The following is a 13,299-nucleotide window of genomic DNA, read 5'->3' as shown; positions in this document are numbered from 1 at the left end:
AAAAAGAGTAACTTAATATGGAAGGTTATTCACATTGTTAATAATTTGTACGTGACGTGATTATTAGAGCTGCGACTTTGAAATTCGACAGTTCTACAGAAATAAATTATTTTGTAGAATATCTTAGTTTGTATGTAAGTGCCGTTGTACGTAGATAGCATCATTGCTAAGCATCGTTGCCATAGCACATGTGGCAAAAGCATTTGGTTGTTAGAAGAGGTTAAACAGACAAGATATAAACACTAACTCATGTATACAATCGTATAAAATGCATAATAATATGGGTATGCACTATGCGATCAAAATTCAAGTCTCTATTAAATATCTGCATTTATTTAAAATCGAAATTTGAATAAGCTGAGCAAAATATCATAACGAAGCATAAAAACAACTTCTAGAACGCCAAGCAAGTTTTCCGTACTTAGGAATTTATTTTTATTTTTTTCACCGTTAAACTTTTAACTGATTATAAAAACAATATTATTGTAAGCAAAATGTATTATGTCCTAAACCAAATATTTACTTTAGAGCAATACATTTTTCAACAATGACGTTTAACGCTAACCGTACAGACTTTAACGTCAAGCCAAAGAATACAGACTTTAACGTCAAGCCAAAGAAAAATGTTGTCGGTTTATTGTTTTTCTGGGTGACCCATTTATCGGAAATAATGTCAAATTATAATCTAACCAGGTAAATAATGAACATTTTTCTATTATAAGTTATTATGGATATTTATTTTTCGGTATTATCCGTGTATTATTTAAAAAAATACAAAATTCGGACTAAATCAACTTGTACAAGAGTAACTACAAAACTGTTTTTTTTTATTGTCCATATCTATTTATTATTTGGAGTTGTTTGTTGCTATATTCAATAATCATTATTTTGAACAAATAAACTTATTAGGAACCAAACAGCAAGTCCTCCATTGATCAATGCGTAAATGTAATACTGAAAATTGCAAAAATAAAAACATAATTAATTACATACTATGTAACTATTATACACTTAAAAACTCATATATTTTGTATAATTATAGTTTTCTTTTCCATGTGTGCGAATAGTGTATTATTTTCTTTTCCAACTTAAATATAGCGTACAAGATGGCCGCTTAACATTTTATATTATAGAAGATGTTAAGATATTTCCTATACTTTTTTATATCGCTTGATCGTTATTAGATTAAAAAAAAATAGCCAAAACTAGGCAGTAAATTAAATATAAAATCCTATAAGTACTAACTTGGGCTTTAATTATTAATTTAGCGCTACTTGTTAGAGTGGAAATCGAGAAAATATTTATTAAAAATTCATTGCTGGAAAATGTTTATCTAAAACTTTTGTTTCACTAGAAAATAATTCTAGTCCATAAAATATAGAATGCCTTCTATGAATGTCTTTCATAGTTCATATTATTACAATAACATAACACATACCTGCGAGCTAATGGAAATCTCAAAAATTGTTCCTTGAACAATTACCATTGTCAAAAAGCTGGAAACGCATAAAGCCGCAAAATAGTTAAGTCCAATAATAAAGGCGAAACTCTCGTGTTGTAAGTATTTGGCAGTTTCAGATCTGGAATGAATAAAAAATATAATAATTATAGCAGTACACGTTTGATGTCGAAGAACTAGAGTTATCACATTAATTTGTTTGTATTTTCATTACCTGGCTATTATGTACATTACGTTGAAGATTAACATGTAGATAAAGTACATAAAATACACTAGGTTCAACGTAGACGTCATCGAGTATACGGTGAGCACAATACAGTTCAACAACGCTCCAAAGAAGAGACACAAATTAGATATCCGTTTCCACTGCAAGTTCAAGTAACTCAAGCCGTACGAAGCGAACGCCCCTAAAAGTAATAAAAAATAAATAAATAGAAACCATCGGTGATTTGTAATAGTGTACTTAGGTAGTGATATTATTGCAATACAATTATTTTAACATAAAACGAGTGTAGTTAAGGAATCCATTAATCAAGTAATTATGTATTTACCAACGATAAAGGCTATGGCATCGACTCCACCGTTGTACAGTTTGTTGTTAACCGGATCGAGTTTGTTTAAATTTGAGAACACAACGTCATTGTACGTCAACACCTGCACGCTGCGAAAAAGTCATTGTATGAACGGTTTGACAAGATCAGTCGGTAACAGCTCTAAATATTCAATAGCTAATCGTTTTATTTTTACCATAAACTTTTTTTTTTTATTGAAAAATCCAAACCAAATGGTTGCAAAAATAAATTTACTTACCTATGATTTACAATAATATAACGATAGGCAATAATAATAATATTAATATTATATGACCGGAATGGTCTACTAATGATAGTCATTATCATCGTACTAATTAAGCAAAAAACAAATATTATAGTATTATACAAACACAATGATAATATCGTTGGGGAAAAATGTATAATCGCACCTGCATAAAAACGCCTGTCGACACGCTCGACCATATAAGGTATTTAAGTAAATACGGATTAGAATAGGTGTCTTTTAACTCCAAGTATAATTGATTCAAGACGACTACGACTGGCCGAGACTTCGGTGCAGGCTTGAAGTATTTCTTTGATTTCTATATAAAACAAAACATTTTTTTTTATATACAGCTAGTTGTGATTTTATATGGTTGAACATTTTTGTAATTTTTGTTTAAAATTTTTTAAATTTTAAACGCTAATGAAATAAAGATTTTTTTATATTTTTAAATAAAAGGATTCACTTATAACAATTTTACTATACTACAGTTTGACTTACACGTGTTATTAGCTTGTCCAGAATTTACAGAAAACTAGTATATTGATTTCTTATGTTGTCTTGGGCAATTTTTTTATTTTGGACATTCAATGATATTTTTTTTACTTTGGGGTCAATTAAGGCAGCGCTATCTGGTGATGCTTTATCGCTACACGGAAAAACCGATTACACACAAAGAGTGCACCACATAATACTTCACTGTGACTTGTTTTGCATTTATTTCAATATTAACTGCTGTAATCAGCTACATAATTATTGTAGTTTTCGAGGAAAACAAATTGAAGAAAATACTTCTTAAATCAGTTTGAAACATAGATTACTCAAAGTGCAACAAGAATTTATTAAAATAAAAAGTTTCACCTTAAAAAAAATTAAAATTAATTTATGAGTTTTCATTTGATACGCTGACCAACGTACCTAATTATTTATAGATGAGCTATGTTTTAATTGTGCTACTAATTAAACAATCATTAATCATTTTTTTTTTAGAACAACAGTTTCATTTTAAACCAATCGATTACCATCGAACAACTCAATGAAGTAAGTGAATTATCAATATTTTTGACGAATTTAATCTGAAATAATGTACTCACATTTGACGTTGTATCTATTGATTTATAATCCATTTCTTTGTTGATTTCTGTCGTTTGTTCGGGGTAAAAATAAATGCTACCTTTCACGGTAGGCAAGAAGAATGAAAAAATAAACGCCATTGTCGAACCTAGAGTAAAAAGATTGAGTAAAATTAATTATATTATAATACACATAATATTCTTTTTTTGTCATTATTTAGAAATTGATTATTTGTATTCTATTCTTTGCGCTATTGTCATTAACAATGACATTAAATCATCAATTTAAAAGTTAATGTCTAGTTACTAGTTAGATAAGTTAAACTTTTTTTTTTTATCTGATAAGTACATATTTTAAAAATGTACAAGTTACGAATTCGTGACCAATATTGAAAACGAACTTTAAGCATAACTTAGCTGTTAATTGTCAACTAATGGTACCTATTAATTTGCCCAAAACACAACTAACCCACTAGGCGTGTCCGTTTGAAACGTTACCCGTTTTCGTGTTGCATTTTTTATTGTATATAGTATTATATTTTGATAGACTTAAGAATTGAGAACATAGATATATAAAATAAACTAGATTGCTAACTGTACATGCCACCAATAGAGAAGATTGAAACAGCCACTTTCCGCCATTTCGGTGAGAATTAGAACCTTATCACGCGAGAATAATATATGTTTATAACAATTACATACATATAATATTGATATAATTATATGTACAGATATATATTATATGCATTGATAACACACATAAATCCCACCAGAATGGCGGACCGTCGGCTTCAATTATTATCGTTAGTTAGCAGTCTAGTTTATTATATATATCTGTGATTGAGAATTACAACAGTATCAGTTATCATACCTGCTAACGAAAGATACACAAGTGTATTGTAATCGATATCGAAATACGATACTGCGATTTGTGATACGGTGGCAGACACACATCTGCCCAACAGGTAGGCCGCCCTAAGGAAACCGGTCATTTTCTGATAAAGTGCTCGGTTTTTGACTTTCGCATATATGTAAGAAACGTACGCCAATTCGGTAGCCGACGACAGACCTGTGAGAGCCAACGCAAGCTGAAAACATTAATACATATATATTTTTTTTTAATATTTCAACCCAATTAATGGCTAAAAAAACAGTCGCAATTAAACAATTTAATTCTGGTCTAAAAATGACAAAACATGGGAAAATCCAAGTAAAGGGTGGTTGAGGGGGTAGTTGGGATGGAGCTCATTGGGACGGGAGAGATCTACAGGAAATGTTATAACTAAAAGTGAAAAGAATCTATTTTTATCAAACCTTTTGATGCGAATCTGTGGATAACAGTAATACAAATATCGATAAAAACGTTGTAATGACAATAGTGTTGCTAAATATTATGTTGCCACTAAAGTGTGTAAAATGTAAATCGTATACTCCCATAACTAAATATGTACAGTTTTCTGAATTTGTTTACTCGAGGAACGCTAAATTTTATCGATACATTTGGTACCGTTGGAAAGCATAAAAATGCAAGCATAATAATTATTGAGTTAAAAATACATTATTGTTTAGCTAGTGTTTATATTATATTAATACTAGTTATATTGTGACGAAAAATACGTAGTAAAGTAAAAAATATACACAAACAAGTTACCTGTGCTTTGAATAAAGTAACCGGTTTCATGACTAAACAGTACATGACCATCGAACTTAAAGCGTCCAATATCACAATGGGCTTATATCGAACAAAATCCGTAACAAGAAATACAAAAATTGTCACACTTGTACATGCGTACGCATTCCATGGGTAAATTTCTTCGGTAATCTGTAAATAATGCATAATTATGTTTTAATTACAATAAAATTACTTCAAGTCAAGTAAAACGTAGTTTAACTCTTTTACCGCGATTTCGTTACATGAAATATTATTAAGTTTACTTTGGGAGCTTTTTAATAATTGTGGAATCCAAAATTTGTTTCAAACAATTTATACACAATACAGTATAAAATTTAAATTGTATATTACTCGTTTGGTTAGCACAGTTATTAATAAGTCCAAAACAATGAAATATGGATTTTATCTGAGTTTTAAAAATACATTTTTTTAACCACCGAAAATAGGTTGAAAACTTGTTGATTAATGTTGTCGCCGACTTATTAAACTGATAATATTTAAACTATAAGTCTTGTAAAACTAATTTTTTGCTGTTTTGTGTCTTATTCAAAAGAAAAAAACAATTAAATCATTCGAAATCACTTATTACTTGAGTAGTAGTGAAATTAACAGCTGGACTAGTTAAATATGCCGTGTAAAACGGATCGACTGGACGAAAATCTCGGAAGAACGCAAACGTGCACAGGAACAACGTCACTTTTATCCAGTCTTCCATAATTATTGTTCCAAAGTGTTCTTCGACCTGAAACAATTTTTATAATATATTATATAAAAAAAAATACAACTTTTTTCATTTTGGGTGCGCAGAGGGGGCGGGGGGTTGTTTGTTGGACAGGGCGTTGCCACTTCCCGCCAAAATGACCCTCGACCATTATCACCATGACCGATTTCCAAAATAAATACAAATAATGTTATACAATTTTTTTCTAAGAACCCCCCCTGAACCCTAAACTATAAAATCATAACGCTAGTTGTACGCTATAATATATAGACCAGCGTGATGTGTAGACGGAGAGCTTTACTTCATATATAACATAATAACATTATACTTTTAGATAAAAATATTATGCGTCGCACTCTTCTGTCGAAACAAGTTTTCTAGTAAAATGACACGCTATAATAGTCTCTATATAGTAATCGATAAAGCGGAAAAGATAATGTTTTACTTAGTCCGTATGTTTGCTATCCGTGATATCTACTCAGTCAGTGTATTTCCCGACACGTGGAGCTCGTTTGCCGTGTAAAAATAAACCTATGATCGGTTTCTTAGCTGTAGTTGACTTTAAAATTGTTAAAAAAAAAAAATAGCGCAATATGCCGACGGTTATTTGTAATTACTTAAAATTCTAGTGACATCATACAAAAAACGCACTTAACGTTTGAATAATTAATTAATAATTTTAAAAAATCACAATAAACAGTGTAGTCGATATTTATTTGCTGACGAGATAATGTTATCATCGGCATGTACCATAAAGATGGTATATCCTATGACAAGTCCAACATATCCTATGTTTTTTAGGTTAGCAAAAGAAATATCGATTCGGGATTTTTTCAAAAAATACATAAATTAAATATCAAAGATTAAAAAAAAAAAGTTGTATTTTTTTTATTTTGGCGGAAAACGGAAACACCAGTTCGACCGTAAGTGCTTTTTTATTTAGTATTTAGCTTTGAAATAATTGGAAAATAGTTATACTTGTAACTTTATGGTACTGAACATAGTGTGTAACTTGTACTTATTCTTGTGACTGATGTGTAATTATTGTAGTATACAGTTGGAAATCAAAATTTGAACTAATTTTTATAAACTTTTTTTTTCATTTTCTAACCACTTGTGATTAATAGGTAAAAAAGGAATTTATTTAAAAGTGAAAGTAGTATTATTTTCATTAGGTAAAATAAAAATAAAAATAATTGGTAGATTTTTTTTTAGACATGGAAGTTATTGATAAAAATTAATTTTTGTATTAACAAGCAAAAACCAGGTTTAACCGGCGTTTGTACGTCGTATAATAACGATCATACATATTTGTCGATATAATTAATTATACTTATCAGTAAAGCGTATTCAGTATGTTATTTGAGATTATGATTCACAAATTAGCTAATTAGACCATTGGTCATACACAAACGCCGTTCAAATACTTTAATAGTTCGAACTTTGTGCTACTTAAGTTACAAAATATATATATTTTTTTTAATATTTTTCAGAGCTCTAATTTAGAGCTTTACCACACATTACATCTCGCCATATAATTAAAACTTCAATGGCTTTATAAGTAATTATTTAAAATTGGTTGTCGACCAGTCTACATTTTTAGTAAATCATTCCTAATTTAAATAGTTAATTATACATTTAAGTTAACATTTATGTTTTAATAACTCTGGAATAAAATAAAAGTTATTTCAATAACTGTCTGATATTGTAAAATAGCATCCAAAATAAAATGTCTTCAAAAATAAAAAAAACTATTAAATGGCAATTGTTTTAATCTTAATGAACCGGTTACGAATCATCATGTGTAATATTATAGTAGATAATTTATTATTGTTTAATATATTAAAATCGTGTTGATTACCGTTTGTCGTGACGTTGAACTTGCGATGACAACAGAGAAGATGCACCCGTTGTTGATATCGACCGAACTAAACTAATAAGAGTACAAGTTTTGCTTTAAGCAATAAGTGCTTTATCTGGTCGAACAAAAGAAGACAAATGACCTGTTTTTTTTTTTTAAATAAAATATAAGAATAATGACGACTATCGTGGAATTCGATATTGTATTAGTTTTTCGTCAACTGTGGCAATATTATATTAATTAAATTGTACATACGTTCTAATCAGGTGGACCGATTATATCATACTACATAGGTATAATTTATTTATTTACTTGTCCATTGTAGTCTAGCGCATTTACATGTCATTAGAACAATATAGTTCTCCATTTTGTTTTCTATTGATGGATTTTTCTATTAAAAATATTAGAATTTGTCTTCCTTATGAAAAATATAATAAATGTATAATAGCGCTTCGACGGTTTCAAACAGCTTAATTCCCAAACGGTTAGTTAGAACGTTTTTAATTACTAAAAACATTATTATTGAAGGTACTGAACTCGTAAGATAATATTATAGTGTTTAATCTTAAATGTTTTAATCAATTATAAACCTAATCATATTAGACTCATTAAGTATAAGACACTCGTTTGTTCTTAAAATAATATTGCAACTTTGTAGTTTTTCTTTGTGTAAACATTTTGTTTGTATTCTCTTACAATATTATAAAACTACTGAATATTTACCTTATCTAGTATTTTTCAGAGCTCTGTCAACTTATAACACTTAAACGGTAAGGTATAATATATTTGATTAACTTTTTACAAAAATTTGCCGCATAATTGTCTGTTCAATAACCGGTTTTGGATATTTACTTTTATTGCTATTAAAATAGCCGTCAAAAACTGGTTATTAAACGGTCAAATTTTCTGCAGACTGTACTTAATAATTAAAAAAATTGTATTAAATATTATATATTTTGCCATTTTAAATGTCAAAGTTGATAAAATTATAAAATATTAATTAACTCATGAGAAAATTTGTGTTATATTATTAAGATATCTCTCTATATGCTAAAAGTCTTTTTACATTAAATATAGTTGCAATTAATAAGAACATTTTTAATTTTCCTTAATGAATTTAGTACAGGACAGTTGAACAATAATTTTTCCTTATTGCAGATTTCTGTTTTCCTCTTCTGGTGAAAACGAGTAATATATTTTAATGATTTAAAACACAAATAATATTGATAAATTGACCTAAGTAGATAAAGAGTTTAGATGTTTTATTTATATTTTAATTATAATGACTTTGATCCATTTGTTATTGTAACGCATTAACGTTTAATCTCAAGCTAATTATTCACGCATAACTAATTATATACATAAATATTTATAACTCACATTTTTCATTGTTTATCTGTTATTTGTTAAATGTACAATATAACTATGTTCCTAGAACGCAAAGAATTCGGTTAATAGATAATATTATGTAAAAAATAAAAATTTAATCAGTAGTTTTAAAATAAATATTGAATCATTCCCGTTTTGTTTTACCTAAACATTTTTTTTTTTTATTAAGAATAAACATATTATTTTATTTTTATTAACACCGTCGTGGGATTTTGAAAATATACATTTACTATTGTTAGAGAATGTTATAGAAATCAAAATATAAGGTTTAGAATATAATATTTATAAGTTGTATGGTCGTTTCGGTCATGTAAGTTCGGTTTAAAAATTATACCTACTTCTTATTACCGAAACAAAAGAGTGGAGAGTTATCAAAATATCACTAACCTTTATTTGAGATGTGCTAAGGAATTATGACGTTATCGCAGTTTCAATTCCATGTCCACTTGCATGCATCTATACTATGTTTTCCAGAGTAAGCAAAATATTCTATTGGTAAACTAGATTATAAATTAATTATTTAAACACTTAATACTATTAACCGTCGACAAAATAATAATAATATTATAGACTATATTATACAATAAGAACCAAACGATTTGGTCCTAACGGCTTCGCCGGACGAAATGGACCGCATGGATGCATTGTATACCGCATTAACGATTCAAGGGCGACCGGCTTATATAAAAGAACATAATGTGTGACCTCAGATAAACTCACTTGTAAACGGCATGTTATATATACTTGGAGTATTCTACAGAATGTAATATTTTATTCGAATACTTTCGGATGAGTTCAATGTGCACACTTAAACGGCCGTTTAAAACAGTGTTAATAAATATTATAATATGTTAATATTTATACAGTTTAAAAGGTTATTTTTTTACAACATACTGTTGTTTAATTCCCAATTATTTAGTGTGAGTTTATAGAACTCGTTATTTACCATACATATAATTACATTTATTTATGTGGCAAAAAAGTTTTTTAATCAAATTTCCATCCATAAAACTATTTAGGTTTTGAGTTATATTACCTCAAAAAAAAAGAGCGCAGTAGGATTTTATTTTCTTTTAGTAAGTTTTTTATTTACTAAATGAGATTTAAAATTAAATTGGTTTTAACTCCATCTGTTTGCGGAGAAAGGATACCAGTTGTTTGATATTCGTTTTTCGGGTAGATAGAGCCCTCAGTATTAGATCTGACAATTTTTGGACATTCTGGAAACCTTTCTTTATAATATATTTAACTTATTTTTTAAACCTTACCCACGTTAACTTACTTTGTTTTAATCCAGTGCTATTTGTAAGTCTTGATTGTGAAAAATTGCCAATAACTTATGAAGTTCTAGTGACTAAATCTAGTTTAATGGAGTCAGGACGTAAAAGCTATTTTAACTAAAATGATAAAATCATTAAAATAAACGCTTCGATGCTATCTGTAAATGGTAGAAATACAAAAACTGATAAAAGCCATAATGTGCCTAATATTATACCTTGAGTATTAGAAAATATGAGATTAGGCTGTCTATAATAAATAATAATAATGTGTTGCCGCTATTGACCATTTATCGTGGTTAATAATAAAATTAATATATTTTCAAGCACCTATTCTCTGCACGATTTTTTCCTTGAGAAAAAAAGTTTCACTACAGAGTTGGTAATTTTTCCTTCGAATAACCAATAATAATTAATTTATTCAAACGATTTCTTTATTAGATACTATTTAAGATAATGTATTCAAATTATTTTTTTACTCGAAAAAATCTAAGATGATTTTTTTGAATTTTATTTTTATTCTAATAAAAAAATTATTAGACTGAAGATAGATCTAGACTGGGACTATAATCAGAGTTGGGCATTATTAAGATCATTTTTTTATCTAAATAATTATTTAAATACTTCTTGTATTCAATCATTTTTTCTTTACGAATAAATCTGATACAATTTTTTTTAAAATTATATCAACAATAAAATAATTGAGCTATAAAAAAAAATATTCAAAAAAACTCTGAATGTATTATCAATTTTTTTTTATTTGAATAATAGTTATTCGAATAAAAATATTATTCGCCGGTCATTCGAATAACTTTTTTATTCGACCAAATCTAAGATGGTTTATTCGAATAATTTGTTAATTAAAAAAATCTAAGATGATTTATTTTAATAAAACAACTTATTCGGCGGTCATTTAAATAAATTATTCGAATAAAAATATTATTCGAAGATCATTTGAAAAACTGTTCGAATAAAAATGTATTTAAATAATTAATTAGCTAAAAAAATTATCTAAATAATTCCCGACTTTGATTATAGTCCCAGTATGGATCTATCTTCAGTCTAATAATTTTCAAATCTCAAGTCCTAAAATGATTACACCTAAAACAGTGAAAACAATAAAAAATTTCTAAATGTTTGGCTGAATAAAGTACTTTTTTTTGTAGGATTTCTATGAAGTTAAAATAACACAAACAGCGTTAATTATATTTTGTTTATCGTGAACCTTTTTTTTAAAATTAATTATTATGTCAACCGGCCCTTAACGACTTCATTAGACTGAATTACAGGCGTGGTTGCACCTATGCTGCTGCCAATTAATATTTTCACTTCTCGCGCATTTGAGTAGGAGTCAGTAGGTAATTTCTTTTTCTTTTAACCACACTGCACCATAATCTACCAGAGGGTATCTGCTTTGAAAAACGGATTGCACACAGCACTTCAAGTCCAGAGTAGAATATTTACTGGCAAAATGTCAAATCCCAGTTAGCCCTCGAAGGAATTGCTTTATTTTGCACTCGTTTTTCCTTTTGTTTTTGTTAACTCCATTGTGTCATGATGATCTCGGCCGCAGCCCCTATTCAAAGGCGCAAAAACAAAGGAATTTAATATGTCCTCACCTCCTGATTTTTCCAATTCACAGATTCAGAAAAATAGGGATTGTTTTTCGACGGCGAAATATTCATTTATTTCTTGTCACGAGCCAAGTTTGAAAACGCTTTTGCCTACACGACAAAAGTCACCGTTTAAGATAAACATTTGTATTGTAAATGTGCGCGTTACAAAATTGCTACCAAAGTCTTAATTGCATATTTACAAATGTCAATAAAAGTATTGTCGTGACAATGGCAATTGTAATTTTGAGTATTAATAGTGGATAAGATTATACTTCCTGTTGATTGTCAGTCTATTCAAATATTGGCAACCTACACAATTTACTTACAAAAATTAACAACACATGTTGAGTAACGTTTTTATTTCATATGGCGTTATATTGGTGAACAAATTGAGGGGACTACGTTAAACTAAACTAAATTATAACACACAAAATAATATAATAGCGAATCTACTGTCTAAAGACCGGCATTGAATTTGACCAGCTAATATTTTGCCTCTTTATCGCACTTGTGTAGTGCATTTATGTGTACACCGTTCTAGATCTACCAGTATTCAAAATTTCAAACCTTAAATCTTAAAACTACACCTAAGAAAAGCGAATTAAAAAAAAAACGTTCTACCGTAGAAATGGTGTTTTGGTGTTATTTAAGAAGGATTGAACTTTTTAAACTTTTGGCCCATTCAAATATCGTTTAAGTACGATTACTAATCTGCAGCCTGAAGAAACTGGTTCAACGGTTTAAGTGATAAATTTAGTCCATAAACAAAATAAATAAAATCCTATTTGTTGTATAATAAACACAGTGTTTTGCATTGTATTTTAAAAAAACTGTGAACAATTTTGCAAACTGGAAATATTAAGGATTCGTTGTAAAATCTAACACCGCTTATGTATTTTAAACGCGTTTAACTCTTTACGGTACGATTACTTAAACATACCGTAATGTATTATTAGAGCATTTAATTTATTTTAACTATGCAATACAATACAATATTTGAACGGTATATCTATACATTTCAGTAGGTACATAGTTCTTTTTTTTTTACTAATAATGCTCTTTGGATGAGCCTATAACGACGAAATGACGAAACGTCATATACTTTGTGACCGAGATTGAAACAGAAACCATTTTATGTTTAAAAAATAAACAACAACGTCGAATGGACGATATACGGCCGTTTGCTCAGGATGTGTATTTGAAAATGGTTTACTTCCAAAAGTTGAATCATCCGTCAATAAAGGTGAAAATAAATTATTCAGACATGTGTGCGTTAGTATAATAAACACAATATGTTGATCAGAACCTTTTTGTGATTTACACCATAACTTGAAGGTATATTATAATATTATAACATTATGTACATGAAAAAAAAGTAGGTATTATATGCAAAAACTTAATGAGAAAATTGATTG

At 28.5% G+C, this 13,299-nt stretch overlaps 1 protein-coding gene across 4 annotated transcripts; it reads right to left on the bottom strand.

Moving 5' to 3' along the window:
- Window positions 1-729: 729 nt before the first annotated feature.
- On the bottom strand, window positions 730-10,384 carry LOC126837314 (thiamine transporter 2-like). 4 transcript variants are annotated; one of them, XM_050571169.1, is made up of 10 exons: window positions 8,983-9,010; window positions 5,610-5,762; window positions 5,000-5,170; window positions 4,220-4,436; window positions 3,370-3,497; window positions 2,442-2,594; window positions 2,011-2,113; window positions 1,674-1,866; window positions 1,439-1,580; window positions 730-954 (listed from the first exon to the last, which is right to left on the bottom strand). In XM_050571169.1, exons 1-10 carry the CDS (start codon window positions 8,989-8,991, stop codon window positions 874-876), a joined length of 1,350 nt encoding a protein of 449 aa, XP_050427126.1. In that variant the 5' UTR covers window positions 8,992-9,010; the 3' UTR covers window positions 730-873. The 4 variants fall into 4 exon arrangements, with proteins under 4 accessions (XP_050427126.1, XP_050427128.1, XP_050427127.1 ...); XM_050571171.1 differs by lacking the exon at window positions 8,983-9,010 and adding an exon at window positions 10,274-10,384 and having other exon boundaries at window positions 731-954; XM_050571170.1 differs by lacking the exon at window positions 8,983-9,010 and adding an exon at window positions 9,379-9,634 and having other exon boundaries at window positions 731-954.
- Window positions 10,385-13,299: the final 2,915 nt, after the last annotated feature.

The sequence above is a fragment of the Adelges cooleyi genome, unplaced genomic scaffold (genome assembly GCF_023614345.1).
Source record: "Adelges cooleyi isolate 19-005CV unplaced genomic scaffold, UGA_ACOO_1.1 ACOO_flye_CR_arks_rails_tigmint_CR_PRNA_248, whole genome shotgun sequence".
Classification (NCBI taxonomy): Eukaryota; Metazoa; Arthropoda; class Insecta; order Hemiptera; family Adelgidae; genus Adelges; species Adelges cooleyi.
This window is presented reverse-complemented; position numbering and strand designations above follow the sequence as displayed.